General features: G+C 32.1%; 2 protein-coding genes across 2 annotated transcripts in view; one reads left to right on the top strand and one right to left on the bottom strand.

Annotated features, from left to right (window-relative positions):
* The window catches only part of LOC127698788 (bromodomain adjacent to zinc finger domain protein 1A-like), a 46900-nt gene extending 42442 nt beyond the window's left edge, over nucleotides 1-4458 (top strand). The window contains exons 23-24 of the mRNA XM_052202453.1: nucleotides 342-490; nucleotides 1774-4458. Coding sequence (XP_052058413.1) covers nucleotides 342-490; nucleotides 1774-2046 — 422 coding nt within the window. The 3' untranslated portion in view covers nucleotides 2047-4458. The remainder of the gene's footprint in view (nucleotides 1-341; nucleotides 491-1773) is intronic.
* A 6064-nt stretch (nucleotides 4459-10522) lies between these two features.
* LOC127698826 (CD209 antigen-like protein C) lies at nucleotides 10523-14583 on the bottom strand. The gene is made up of 4 exons (XM_052202519.1): nucleotides 14158-14583; nucleotides 12841-12929; nucleotides 12086-12176; nucleotides 10523-10807 (listed from the first exon to the last, which is right to left on the bottom strand). Exons 1-4 carry the CDS (start codon nucleotides 14534-14536, stop codon nucleotides 10548-10550), a joined length of 819 nt encoding a protein of 272 aa, XP_052058479.1. The 5' UTR covers nucleotides 14537-14583; the 3' UTR covers nucleotides 10523-10547.
* Nucleotides 14584-16268: the final 1685 nt, after the last annotated feature.

Genomic DNA, 16268 nt, shown 5'->3' with positions numbered 1-16268 from the left:
TGACTACTGCGCCGATGATACCCTCGGGGACTGACATTCCACTTGCAGGGGTATCAACCCAGTGCTGTAAAAAATGAAAACAACATGTTATAAATTTAATGTGTCCGAAGTGCATTTCTGGATTTACCTTCATCAGGAACGCTCAAAGCTGAATATTTGAAAGCCAAGGATTCATAAAACCAGAACAGTTGAAGAGCTATATAATCAAAAATGACAAGATATATTGTCAATTACTCACTACTTCTATTTTTTTTAAGCATTTCATGGTTTTGCACGAAGTACACGAACAATCCAAAAAAGTTTGGAAGCTCATTCAACATTTTGTATGTTGTATTTTTCAGATATGGATCTTGGTGCAGCCAAAAGTATAGCAAGTAGTTCTAGAGGAACACCTAAAGTACACCTATTGAGAAACTGTGAAGAGATCGTCCATGACCTAGTCAAACATGAAGATTGTTGGCCTTTCTTAAAACCTGTTAGTAAAAAACTGGTATGTAATTACAAAATATTCTTAAAGATTCTCAGAACTAATATTTATTATTATACCCCCACTTTAAAAAAGTGGGGGTATACTGTTTTACCTCTGTCTGTCCGTCAGTCCATCCATCCGTCCATCCATCCGTCCATCCATCCGTCAGTCCAATGAATATTTTCGTTTTTCAGGAACAACAATACAAGGATTTCTGAAATTTGGTTTCAGGGTTTTATATAAGTCAGCTATACCTTGTGATGTGTTTTCAGATTCATCACTCAACAACTTCCTGTTTACTGAACTCTTGTATCATTTTACACATGATAGCCAAGTTGAAAATTTTCGTCAGTTTTCTCAGGAACTACAATACAAGGATTTCTGAAATTTGGTTTCAGTGTTTATATAAGTCATCTATACCGTGTGATGCGTTTTCAGATTCATCACTCAACAACTTCCTGTTTTCCGAAATATTTGGGCGGGGGTATCATCAGTGAGCAGTAGCTCGCAGTTTCACATGTTGTTTTGGCTGTAAATAGTTTGTGATTTTCATTGACTTGAACTGCATAAAGAATTGTGAAATGGCATATTCTTATATATACAATATTTTATATAAAATCATTACATTAAGATAGGTATTAACATTAGATTAGTTATTGTTTCATATAACATTCAGAAGGCTTCAGTAAGGAACTTGTTTTTGTACCCTGCATTTTTGTGTTGACAGCATTAGTTATTAGAGGAACTAGTTTAATTTAAACATTTTATTATATGCTAAAGCAACAAATTGGATCATATGTGATTTCATCTTACTAATGAAGTCTTCTCAGAACAACACATTAACTCTTGAATGATTGTCTGGTACCACAGAAAAATTCTGTCATCCAAATAAATGCTAATATGCACTTGACCAATGTAACAAATGAAATATAATCCTGATGAATATTATAACACTGTAAATATTATAATAGCAATCAAGGCCTACAGAAAATTACCCAAAAGAATAAAATAAAAAAAAAATTTACATTCTAATATATTTTTCCTATAAGATAAAATTCCATATTGATAAGCCAGTTTTGGTAACTACTTATTAAATTCTTAAATAAAAGTTATTGGAGAGGCATGCAATAAATGTACATGTTGAGAAGAAAATATAAAACTTTACCAAAATTAACAGTGCCGTACAATTTTTGTTCCTTTGTTTATTGATTGATAATCATTTTGACAAACAACCCAATACGGAAAAAAAAATGTATTTTGTAGGCGTTAAAAGTTTAATTATAATTTGTTTTTCTATATTACAGGTTCCAGATTACCATCTGATTATAAGCAGACCAATGGATTTTGCCACTATTAGAAACAAAATAAATAATTACGGTTATTCCAATTTGATTGACCTTGTAACAGACGTCCGCCAAGTGTTCTCCAACTGCTTTGAATACAATAAAAAGACAAGTGTAGAATTCAAAGCGGGACTATCATTATCAAAATTGTTTGAGAAACGTTTAAAAGATTTAAATATAGATGTACCAGAATCATCTGCACCACCAAGCAAACGGTCAAGAAGGACATTATGATAAAATGAAGCATTTTTCTTATTTATGACACATTTCATATAAAATTTTTCAAATATTTTTATCAATATTTTGCCAAACTGCCATCCATTTATAGGAACACCTTGAACAAAGGGAGAAATGCCTTTTTTTACAACAAAAAAGAATGTGTACAAGTGCATTTAATTTGAGTTGTTCAACTTGATAATTAGGTGAACCTTGGTTTCTCTGTTTACTATTGTAAATGTAGAAAGAAAGTGGACAAACAGGTTTTCCGGTCATTTTGTTAACCTTGATTTGATTTGTTGGTGGGTTACTCTTTTGATGAATGGAAAACAATTGAATTATTGATTTTATGGCAAAGCAAACTTGACGTCTGCTGTAACAATGAAATAGCTGATAAGCTGGGTACCTGAATTTGCTAGTCATTCTTCCCCAGAGTTGGGATGTAGAGCTATACTTTCAAAAACCTGTACAAGACGAGTACTCTTCTGAAAAAATAATGCATAATATACTATAAATGTACTAACGTGTACTGAATGATTGTACTCTGGTCATATTTATGTTGGAGAAATATTATTTTTTGAAGCATTTTGATGTGAAAATGTTTTGCTATGGTTTAATTTATGAATGTTATTTATATTTCTGGTTTTAAAGAAAATAAAAGAATAACATTGAGACATATATTTTACCAAATTTCCATGTGATATCTGCCCTGAATATTTCAAATATGGATTACATTTCATTTCTTTCAAGCTTCATTCTTATATGGTGTATTTCAATTTCTTGCATGATCTATGGTAGAATTTTAAGTGTGACCCTATAAAATAAAATAAAATCTTGAATTTATATTTGCCAGTTAAAGAAATCCATTTGACATAGAAAAAAATAAGTGGGTATTAAATATGAAAATCAAAACTGCTTTCGTACAATATATGTATTTTAAGGTAATTAGATACATGTAGTATATGTTCAAATAAAATGTCCATTGTAAGGAACTTGCATATACATTGATATTTTGGGTAAGGCATTATGATTGAGTGGATATTTTTTGTAAAATATCTTAAATTATACCTGTGTCTTTGACAAATATACAATCATTAAAATGTGATCTTGTACACAGTTGAACAAAATGTCAAGGTGTATCAAACCTGTACTAGTTAAAACTTTTGAATTTTTAATAAATCTGAAATAAATATATTTTGCAAAATTATATAAGTATTAAAATACACCAAAGAATTTTAACTGAAAAAATGAAACTAGGACTAAAAATTGAACAGAATATGCATGAAATAGTTGTGACTGGACATTAGGCATTCTTGTTGGAGGCCATCCCATTTAAATGTACCTCATACCTTTGGAATGTACAGAATTTGGCTTATCATCCATAGATATTTTTGTAGGTGTGATAAGAAAAGAGAAAACAAATATAAGCTATTCTGAAGTGTTATTTTTGTAACCATATATGTCCAAAGTAACTGTTAGAGAGAAAACAGCTTGGGTCCATATTGATTAAGATATTTTTACCTCTAAAATCAGGGATCACCTTATCGGCTCATCCAAGACCATGTACCGCACCCTTGAATATCTTCAATCACCAGAATTGACTTATTCTCTGTTTCACCTTAGAATTATGTAGTAAACTTAAATATCAAGGTATGCACTATTTGAACAAGATTCTAATGACATTAAGCAAGCAACATTTAGATTTTTAAAGTTTCTTATATTGAAGGTTACTATTGGATAAAGCTCCTGCTGAATTTTCATGTTGGATATTTATCTTGAGATAACCCACAAAATGATCTGTGAAAGATGTCTAGGAATAAGATTTTGATAAGTTTAAATACAATTATTACATTGGTTGCAATGAATTACATTGATTTCCCAGTGAAATAAAAACCGATAATTTCACATGTGAAATAAACGTGGTTATTTCACTCCTCTGACGTCATACAACAATAGGCGTTGTCAAGACGTCGATAATGTCGGATCAAAACAAATTGTGAATGTGTAGAAAAAGATATAGTTCCTTACATTTTCTACTTTAATTTCATAAAAAAAGCCATTTGCCAATGTAATAAAAAGAATAACTAATCAAAGAATTCAAATATCGAAAAATATTCAACTTGTGACCGAACAACACTGATAATTAACTCATGCGCTACACGCATTCGTGAATTAATGTGTTGTTCGGTCACTCTTTGAATATTTTTCTCTATTTGAATTCTTCGATTAGTTATTCTATAAGTATGAACATTTTTTACCATACATCAACTATATCCAATGGTGATTCCTGTATTTAGTGTACAAGTATTGATCAAAGTTGATAATATTCATACAAGTCGTCCACATTATTATCGTTCATTAAACAATATGTATGATGTTATTTATTGACATTGTACTACTATATTTAATAAATTATTGAGTTTTGTACAAGTTATTGTTTTGTCAATAATTGATGGCACAAGTAGTAGAATGTGTTCCATATTGCACAAGTGTCAAGTTTAAATTGATATCACCAGCTACCAGTGAACCCATACAGAGAAAGCTTGAACACCTTAGTGTTATTAGTCCCCTACCGACGAAGTCGAAGTGGACTTTAGGTTTGAACTCCGTCCGTCTGTCTGTCTGTCCTTCTGTCAGTCCGGCAAATCAGCTGTTCACACTTTTTTTCTTCGTTCTTGAAGATATTGATTTGATATTTGGTATATAGTTTTATCATGACAAGTTATAGATCAAGTTCAAATTTTGTTCTGGTCTGATGATTTAATCCAGAGTTATGGACCATAACTCTGGACCATATCTAATAGTGTTAGAGTACTATGTTAAACCATATTTCTGTACAAAGGGAGATAACTAATTTTTTAAAAGACATTCTTAGTTCAATTATTTGAAGAATTTTTTAGCAGGTTTGTTAGTTATTTAGTATAAACTAATTTTCTGAATGCTATATATATAAAAAAAAATTATGAAGAGAAATCCTTTAATTAGATAATAATCTATTTTTATTATGTATATATTTCAATACATTACATTGTGTAGATAAAAGTTGTTGACATTTTATAGATAAGTTACAAATCTTTATTAGTTTGTGACAAATGAAAGAAAAAATATTTGGAACTATTAATTATATTTGATTATAATTTGAAAATAGATATACACTGTATTACATCATATTTAATTTTAGAGAACTATTAATCATATCTAATGTTTTTTTCATCATGCTTATACAATATTGATTGATAATTGGTATATAGTTTTATCATGGCAAGTTACAGATCAAGTTAATTTTTTTGTTTCGGTCTAATAATTTTGTGCAGAGTTATGGTCCTTGGACTTGAAAAATTCACTCATATAATCAGTTTTCCACACTGTTTTTAGTCGTGCTTGAAGATATTGACATGATATTTACTTTTTGTGTACTCCATGGTAAGTTATATAACAAGTTAGCATTTTGTTCCAGTATAATGAATTTTAACCGGTAGGGGACTATGTATTGCCATGCAAAACCCTCAGAATGCCTGTTAAAGTTGGGATTATATAATTTGCATAATTCTCCAGAGAGTACTTTTTGTTAAGTGCCATCTTTTGGTGTTTGTTATCCTTAAAAAAAAATAAAATATGTTGATAAAGAACGTCCTGTAAATGGAAATACTAGTATCATAAATTCAGTGCATCTAAAAGGCCTCTCATCAAGATGACTAACCAAAAAAATCTAAGGCCAAGAATATATCAATGCTTTGATACTTCAGGAGCTATATAACCAAAAGGGTTCTGAAAAGAATAAAGAAACCACCTCCGGTCAACTTTTCCTGAGCAAGTTTGAACCTTTGTTATATAAGAATTTCTAAATTTATCAAAAATGCCAGTTCTGGAGTACTTCCAACGGAACTTATGGGAATACTAATCTGGTGGTGGCAGTTATAGATCCAGAGTATATAGTTTCATAGTTCTTTAGGTAGACCAACTATATAAAACCCACAGATGCTTTGTTGTCTTTGGCTTCCATCCAGCACTTGTCCATTGTTTTTGACCTCAGTTTCATTGTTTATTGGTAAAAAGTAATTTTTATGTTTATATCATTGTCTCAAATACAATTTGTTTGGTCATGTATATTGGGTGTATTGAACGGCTGTAAGGTGTACATGTGTCGGGACAGAATTTCCTCTACCTTGATCTCATATTCATGGTTCGTATGTCAACTTAGTTTCATGATTAGATATTTTTCAGGTACTGTAAGCATGAGGTCATTCATGTTCAACGGCAAAAATATTTGTAAATTATAGATATCTACCTGACGGGGGTCATCTGACTTTGACAACATATTCATGGTTATTGGTTAAGGTTTTGTGATGAAGTCCATTTTTGCTCAACTGGCGGAAATGGCACTTTGCTATCGCTTGGCTTTCGTCCTCGTGAACTTTAACAAAAATCATCTCTGAAACCACTGGGCTAAATTTAATAAAGCTCGGCCACAATCATCCTTGGGGTATTTAGTTAAAAAGTGTCCAATGATTCTGCCTGCCAAGACTTAAAATAGAACATTTTGTGGAGGGGGGGGGGGGGGAATTTAAGTTTTGTCTATTTTCAGATGACTCTTTATATGAGTTTTTGCGCTGAAAAGATGTTTTCCATTTTTATGCCCCTGAGCGACAATGGCTATTTAAAGCCTCTAATTGGTAAATTGTTTTTATACGACCGCCAAAAATTTCGAGGTCGTATATTGGTATCACGTCGTCGTCGTCAGAAGACATTTGGTTTCCGGACAATAACTTTAGTATAAGTAAATAGAAATCTATGAAATTTAAACACAAGGTTGATAACCAAATAAGGAAGGTTGGGATTGATTTTGGCGGTTATGGTTCAAACTGTTTAAGAATTAGGGGGAAAAACAAAGGTTTCCTGGTTAATGGACAATTTAAAAGCAGTGTAAGGGAGGTAATCCAAACACATTTAAAGTACAATGTTGTGTATGTTTGAATTACATCCCTTAAACTGCTTTTAAATTATGTATAAAGAAATTTTGTATTGTCTTGAGTTGATTAGCTGTCAATTTATTCTTAGAAGTTACTATTAAAGGAATATTAATTTTAGCAATGATTATGTGTGTCATTTTCTATTATAAGACTTAATTATGATGTATTTTGAATTGGTAATTATAGTTGCAAACTCCATTGAAAATTTGAATTGAGATTATGACCATATCTTGAGGGAAAGATTTTTTTTTTGGAAAAGAGGGGGGGGGGGATGAAAAAAAATTAGGGGGGGAGGGGGTTAAAAAATATTGTGGGGGGCAATTTTTTTTTTCATTTCAGATTTCAGAAATTAAAAAGAAAATTTCTTCAAATATAAAAAGGGGGGGGGGGGGGGGGGGGGAGTTGAAAAAAATTTTGGTGGGAGGGGGGGGGCAATACGCAACAGCCTAGTGTATTTCACAAAAGCAAAAAAATGGGGGGTAATTTTTTTTGGGGGGGAGGGTGTTAATTCGCAACAGCATAGTGTATTGCACAAAAGCAAACAATTGAATATAAATTCAAATCATATAACCAATTCTAAGTTCTTTGACTACAGTTATTCTGTGTCAGAAACCTATTATGTGTCAAATATTTAATTACAATCTAAATTCAGACCTGTATCAAGCGCGAATATTGTGTCCATTTTTGCCCCAACTGTTCAGGGTTGGACATCTGCGGTCGTATCCAGCTGCGCTCAGCGAAACATTTTATTTGTTTATGGATTAATTTTGAGGTTATCTCAACTTGACCACTTTTCATGGATGATATACATATCTATTACAATTCATAACTTTATTAAGACCTTGATCTTTCTACATAAAATTCAGGGCGTGCACTCATGAGAATCTGTCTTTCGTCATAAACGTAGCTCTATTTAAATTTGAGGCATATGGGATTGCTAACTCTGAACTCAATCTTTAATTGTCAAGTCTTATCAAGAGTTTATTTTCTTAAAACACGTGCACATTGTTAATGTTCTTGCCCAAAGTCCGAAGCCTTTAATTCAGTGGTTGTTGATAACTGTTTATCTGCTTTTTTGTTTATTTTGTCATATATTAGGTCGTTGGTTTTCGCGTTTGAATTGTTTTATATTATGTCATGTCCTGACCTTTTATAGCTAACTACATGGTATTGGGTTTTTCTCATTATTGACAGCCGTGTGGTGGTGACCTATATGTACTGACATCCAACTCATTTGGACTCTGATAGATAATAAATGTTGTCTCATTAGCAATCACAACATTTATTTATTTTTATATTGAGCACAGCTTTGTCAAAATAATACAGCACATATTTAACTCATCTTGCATTTTTCAACTTTAAAAACCAAGGATGAAAGGTTTATGATCACATTTATTTTTACATTTTCTATGAAATTTCTTCGACTAACACATCAAATAATTGAATTCAATCCAGGTTAGGGGAGGGTTGGGTGCCAGCAAACATGTTTTACCCCGCCACATTATATATGTGCCTGTCCCAAGTCATGAGCCTGTAATTTAGTGGTTATCGTTTATTGCTGATTCTTATATTTGTTTTTCATTGATTGTTTTGTATAGTTTGTTCTTGTGTTGTGCAGTAACACCACTGTCCCAGGTTAGGGGAGGGTTGGCCCCTTCAAGCATGTTTAGTCCCGTCACATTCTGTATGTGCCTGTCCCAAGTCAGGAGCCTGTAATTCAGTGGTTGTCGATTGTTGCTGTATATCATACTTGTTTTTCGTTTATTTTTTTGTACATATATTAGGCCGTTAGATTTCTCGTTTGAATTGTTTTACATTTTTCATTTCGGGGCCTTTTATAGCTTACTATATGCGGTAAGGGGTTTGCTAGTTGTTGAAGGCCGTGCGGTGACCTATAGTTGTTAAATTCTACGTTATGTGGTCTCTAGTATAGAGTTGTCTCATTGATAATCATACCAAATCTTTTTATTTTTCTATGTACACGAAAACATACAAATCTACCCCGAAATGAGTAATAATGGATACTTAATATATCTTTTACCCTTTTTCATCAAAATGGACTAGGACCCCTACGGTCTTTCTAACAGATATTCGATTGAGTATGACATTGGTGTTGGTTTCAAGTCGATATCGTTAACTGTTTCAAATTAAATGCCCATTTGATTACGGAATTTCGATGAAAGAATTTAAAACTCTGAAACTGCAAACATTTCCGAAAATTAAAAGAGTTTTGTAACATGAGCTTAACACACTAAGCTGCGGCTCCTTGTTCAATGTATTTTTTTCTGGGTTGCGTACCAAGACGGGTTTAAATATTTTTTGGGGGCTCAAGTTGTTCCTTCATTCACTTGTTATATATTCATGTTTAATTTGTTCAGCAGTTTACTATATAAGGATAAGGTGTGAGTAAAAACAATATGGGGCATATGTCGATGAAAACCACCAAAATGACAAAATCAACTAAGAGACATCTAAGAGGGCAACATACAGTCTTCAACAATATGCAGCTGTGTTTACAATACGTCAAGCTTTTTAAAAATCTTTCCGGGTCTATAAAAGTTGTGAATAAATGAAACAGATCTGCTATGAACACACGATTCTCTAAATAACGGGGTAAACATTAAGCTATGACACACGACAACTACTGACGAGGTCTGTTTACACGATCAAAGCTTTCAACCAAACACGATATCAATGTTTATGAACAATTTGCCATATGGAACTTTGTAAAAGAGTCCTGTTTTCACGACCAAATGTTTATATTAAAAGAGTTTCACCAATTGGCAGTAAACACTAAGTAAAAAAATATATTAGATATAAGAAGATGTGATATGAGTGCCAATGAGACAACTCTCCATCCATGTCACAATTTGTAAAAGTAAACCATTATAGGTCAAAGTACGGCCTTCAACACGGAGCCTTGGCTCACACAGAACAGCAAGCTATAAAGGGCACAAAAATGACTAGTGTAAAACCATTGTTTACTTTTATGTACATGAAACTTTATAACTTCTGGTGGTTTTAATTTTTACAGCAACGATTCGTTGTTCATGTCAAAATAACTATGACTTTTTATGTTATTTCAACCTTGTCAACCAGTTTTACTTTTGCAATTCTGTTCGAACTTGCTGTTTTGCTGTTCTAATTCATATCTGGCATGTGCATTAGTTAACCTTGTTTTCTAAAATCATTTCTGATTTGTCAGATACCGTCAAAGGATGGAGTTCTATGTTATCAACGTCTGTCAACGTTAAGTGTCCAAGTTTTTGATGTAGGTTTTCATGATAAAAACCATGATCGTGCAAACGCTTTAAACGCTTTACCCAGATGCAATGGTTGATGTTTTCTACTTAAGATAGGGACGAGTGAGTATTACTAGTTTTTCATTTTTTTCCTGATATTACTTCCAAGAATATGCTCAAGTCAATATATACCCTTTACATCACATCATAATTAAATAAAAAAATGTAAGACATCCTTTTCCTCATCTTATCTTAATAATTGTAATAAGACTATAAAAGACATTTCTTTCTTTGAAAATGTATTGCTTTATCTAATCGTGTCATGTCTTTTGCCAGTGGTGATATCAATCTGTGCTTGTTTCTCACATATAAAGCTATATGACATTGAACAGTCTACATCATTCCAGTTGGATCCACGTATTTCACAACAGTCCTCAATCCCATGAGAATTGTCCGGATTTCCAGAAAGCCAGTCGGTGTATGTAACAGTTGAGTAATCAGATATCCAGGTGTACCATCCTTCTCTGGTTAAGTCGTTCAAACCTATCCAAAAATCTTTGTTTCCCCCTGAAAAAATAGCTTGGCATATTAAACTTTTCATTACAGAGGGAAATCAGAAAATCCTAACATGACATAGTTGTGAAACTGTAGAGGTAACTGTTATAAATAGGTTAGTTTTTTTGAAGTTCTCACATTCTTTATTCAATTTTGAATTTCACACAACACTTGTGCACATCCCCTTGATGCATCGACTCCCCCTTTTCTTTTCCTTTTTTTCCCTGATGTTCGATTTTTTTTAGTAATTATCACAGGCGCTTGGATACAGGATTTGGATAAAAAAAAATTCGTTGTTTGCAATAAATATTCAATATTCTGTCATGCTTGTTTTGGGTGAACGTGTCAACTCTGATACTATCCTTTATCTTACTATCCATACTAAAACATAATGGATATTATTATAGATATCATAATTAACAGTACACCAATTGCAATAACAGGTTTACCCTCGAGGATCCACAATGAGGTCTGTTTGTACACAGAGTATTTTGTATGGTGTAAACACAGCCATATTTGTCAATACCTTATCATTAAACCTACCAACAGTCTACTAAAGGTTCTTGACGTTAAATATCTGCCGTCTTACATTTAATATTGGTTTCTGTATATCATAGAAAGTTTCATAGAGCAACGTTGTTAGCAGCACAGTATGATACACAGACATGATATACAGAGCGGATGAAGATGGACTCCCGCTTGGGGAAATACATTTGATTAATGATAAGACATTTTGTCATTTACAAATTTTAGTTTTCGCTATTACTGTTGAAAAGAGCTACCAGGGTATTCTCGACAATTAAAAAAAAAGACTTTTATCTTCATGCTACTGTGGACGTTCCCTACTTTGATTTTCGAGACCTGTGTTATCATACAGATACTACATACCTCTGTATCTTTGTATTTAATACTTTTGAAATTGTTTTCAAAGTAAGAATTTATTTACATTCAATCTATGCTAAGTCAGGAATCTGATTACAGTAGTTGTCGTCTGTTTATGTAGTTCATACGTGTTTCTCGTTTCTCGTTTTTATATAGATTAGACCGTTGGTTTTTCCGTTTGAATGGTTTTACACTAGCAATTTTTCGGGGCCCTTTATAGCTTGCTGTTCGGTGTGAGCCAATGCTCCGTGTTGAAGGCCGTACATTGACCTATAATGGTTTACTTTTATAAATTGTAACTTGGATGGAGAGTTGTCTCATTGGCACTCATACCACATCTTCCTATATCTATTTCTAACAAAACAACATAAAAATAACCCATTGCTGTCGTATAAACACTTTTCTTACTTCCATATGCCGTTACCATTGATGTCAAAAATGAATTCTCCACCGAAGTTTCAATCTTTACTAAATGGCCCAGTCTACGCTCACATTCTTTCTACAACGATAATAAGTACATTAAATGAATTTTTAACATTTTCAGTGGCAATAGCAGAAACAATGGCAGTCGAAATTCAAGCTCTTCATCCCCGTCGATCTTCTACGGGACCTATCTATTTTGTTGTCCTGAAAAGGCATGAAATGTTTTCCATTGGACTTTAAGCAAACAACTAAAATCTATGATAGATGTTTCATAACTTGCATCTATTTTATTCTGTTGTATATTATGGTTATTATGACCATGTTGGTATGGCCACAAGTGGTCACAAAGTGCAATTCTCGGAACAAAAAAAAGTTTTTTTCTTCACTTTTATCATAAAAAAAATATTACCCTAACATAAAAACAAAAAAAAAATGCTGTAAAAATCAATGTTGATTTTATATTTTTTACTAAGTTACATTTGCAATAGAGTTCTTTTTTTCGCTTCCTTTCCGAAACAAATATTTCTGTTTTTCTTTTACTAAATTCAGATTAAAATAATTTGTTTACAATACAGCATGTTACATCCCCCACTAATAAACACAAAAGGTGAATAGTCTATGCCTTATGAAATAAAAGAAATCATAATTGTTTCGCTGAAATTGGTGAGACAACGAATTGAAAGATGTGTCCAGCTTACCACTTTCGATTTCGAAGATTAAGTATGCATTATAGAACATACCTTTGCCGCGTGCCAAGACACTTTCGAAAGTTCAAACATGTAGCAATGATTTCCGAACAATGTCCATCCAGATTCGCATGGCTTCTTGACTACAAAAGTCATATACAAATCAACATGCTTAAGAAGTAAATTTATCAATTTACTTATATGCAAATATAAAAGATAACACTTGTATAAACGACGCAGCGAGATTCGACAAAGGCCACCTTTAAGATGCAAGACCATACTAATTTTTTTTATTGCTCCTATTTTTATTACAACTAGAACATTAGTAGGTCCATTTAACCATGCAAGTATCACATTGACAATATAATACTTCGACGATTTAACGTATATTGGACCAGGATAACGGGTCACTTATTATATTACACTGATGTGATGAATATTTATAGAGAACGTTTGAAGAAAAAAATATATTTTGCTTTAGTAAAAGAATGATAGAATATTTTAAGATAATACATTCATCCATTTTGTTCGTGTAATATAGAATAGAGCCGTTACACTTAAGTATTTTAAAGTGTTTGTGCTGTTTGGTTAATTATTGATTCATAAATACGATTTAAAAATATAATTCTTATCACGGTAATATTTCTTTTAAAGGCCATGAACGATTTGTTAAATAGTAACTAACCGAAAATAAGTAATTCTCATTATATCCTATATGTGTTTTGTCTTAATGATTGATTGATTGTTGGCGTTTATCGCCACTTTCAGCACTCTTTGCTTGTCGTGGCGGCCAATTTATATTGGTTGAGAAAGCTGGACTGCCCGGAGAGATTAACCGACATTCGGTAAGAAAAATAAAAGTCCTAGTCAGTTAAGTTCGGAGTCGGACCATACCTGCCACGTGCGGAAAAGTATTATCATCTTGCAATTTTTCATAATTTTCAAGCAATTTTAACGGAAACAAATTTTTGAATACTTTTTTTCAAAACACTCATCATGCCACAGTTCAATATAAACATTTGACCACTGTCCCAGTCCAATATACGATATAAGACCCAGCTCATGTTCATTTGAAAAATACTTCCTAGAGGCAATATAAGTTTTATAATTGCAAATTTCTTTAGTTTTTCAGAGTTTAAATTATGTGCAAATTTTATGCATTTTTCTTTTACTGTGATCGTAAAATAGCTATATTTACCTACGAAACATTTGTACGAGTAAACTTAAAATACGTGTTGGCTGACTTTGAATTCAGGTTGTTAATATGTCTTAGCTATTTTTAAATAAGTGGAACTTTAGCTCGAGTTTTTTTATTCATACTTTAAAAAAGTGTTATTGAAAATACATACATTTTCTCAGGTAAATCCTTACCTTTGAGTTTTAATTTGTTAACGTCTCCCGTCAGTTTAAGAATTTGTTTTGTTCTTCCATCATCATTGGTATGTTTTTTTTGAAGATTCTTAATCTCTGTTTTAATTTTTGAAATAACTTTAACATAGACACTGCTAACTTGGTGATTTAATTCTGAAATCTGTTTATTCATTTGCTCGTCCTTATCTTGCAACTTAGTAATTTTTGAATCAATTCCTGATATTTGATTAATAATCATCCAGAGAAGAGGATTACTTTTTCCATCATTTGAGGAGTTAATAAAACGTTTCTCATTCGCTGAGGCAAATGCGATGACGAAAACACTCATTAATAATATCCTCTTCATATAAGATTTGGAAAAAGAAAGTTGCAGTGGCATGGTATTTCATGAAAATGCTAGATTCATAGAAATGTCGTGTGTGACATATTGATTTAGAATAAACTTTAGCCATGGAGAATAAAAATATATAATATTACACTGGAAAAAACATATAACATTACATTGAAAAAAAAACATATGTAGGAATGATGAACACGCAAATTTACACTGTAATTAGAAATGTTTGTGTAGTCTTAAAATTTTATCTTTGGCTTTATTGGTGATGTAATTTCTTGTTTAACACATAATAGAAATTATGCGTTGACCTTACAAATTCCTATCACAACTCCTTGTATGATTGAAATATGTATCAAAAATCGAAATTTTGCAACGAGAAACACCCAAAATCATTGCATTAAAAATAAAACAAAATACGAGATGTTTTTGATAGAGTTGCATTGAGATCAATTCCATTTTTTCGGCGGAGATGCTGATACCATTGATTGATTGATTGTTGGTTGCTTAACGTCCAGATACCATATGAACAAACTAATATAAAAAGCATCTGTATACATATGACAGAAATATTCTATATTTCATCAATCTCAATAAGCTAGAATTTGAAAACATCATATAAACAACATGCTATGCTGCATTCCTGGAAATAATTAAACATGCCAAAGCACACCAAAAGGACGCTTGAACACAAACTATTGGTACCAATCAGAATGCCAATCTATTGCAAAATCTGCATATCCATTGTATTAAAGGAAGACGATATCGATTAGGATACTTTTTTCTTTGTATTTTATGTGTTTTCATTGAACTGAAAGGTTTTTTTTTGCCTTCTTTCATTCTTATATACAATGCAGACCCTATGTTTTTATTATCATTTTAATGAATCATTCAATACAAATTGGATTGAAAAGTGTAGAACTTTAAGAAAAGGATTTTTTTTAGCTGCAAAGCATTTTTCATTAATCATTTCTAAATATGAGAATCCATATCACTATGTTGAGACATCTTTTATTCTAATCTTTTTAATTGCGTTTAATTTACCACATTCATAATAATGTCCTTCAGGTAAAAAAAGACCTTCGTTGATTCGATCATTATTATGAATTCAATTTTAATTAGATTTTTTTAAATATATATTTCTATATCTCAATTTAATAAGCCTGAGCCTTGCAGACAATTTTTCTTTCGATTTCGACAAAAATATCTACTTCGACATCACCTGTATAACTCAATTTTACAGAACTTTTACTGTGACTGTGCTCAATTTTGCACCTGCTTACATTGATAATTAAAAAAAAGGGTTCAAAACCTTAGGAAAAGTTGAACTTAGATGAATTTGTCTATTCTTTTAGGCCCCGTGGTCATATAGCACCTCACGTTTGCATGTCTTATACATCTTTGGTTTTATAGGTTATGAGTGTTGAACGTTCTTGGTGATGGTTAATCAAGAAAAGCGTTTCGAACACACGAAATCTGATCAAATGCTTTCTTCTTTGACCTTATAACATTTAATTAGCAAATCAATCTGGGTTGTAAAATGTTTTGTGTGTAAACATTACGCTTGAATAATTCATTTCCATCAATTGAGGACAAACCCGATTAAAGTTTAGAACGTTTTTTCCAAGTTTTAAAGCCGTTGGTTTGTTATCTTCTATTTTGTTATTTTATAGTAGGGATGTCAACTCGGTAAAGATATACTAATCGAGTACTCGTTGGATTTACCGAGCGATACTCGAGTACTCGCTCGGAAAAACATCAACAAAATGGAAACACA

This window comes from Mytilus californianus, unplaced genomic scaffold (assembly GCF_021869535.1).
Source record: "Mytilus californianus isolate M0D057914Y unplaced genomic scaffold, xbMytCali1.0.p SCAF_4, whole genome shotgun sequence".
NCBI lineage: Eukaryota > Metazoa > Mollusca > Bivalvia > Mytilida > Mytilidae > Mytilus > Mytilus californianus.
This window is presented reverse-complemented; position numbering and strand designations above follow the sequence as displayed.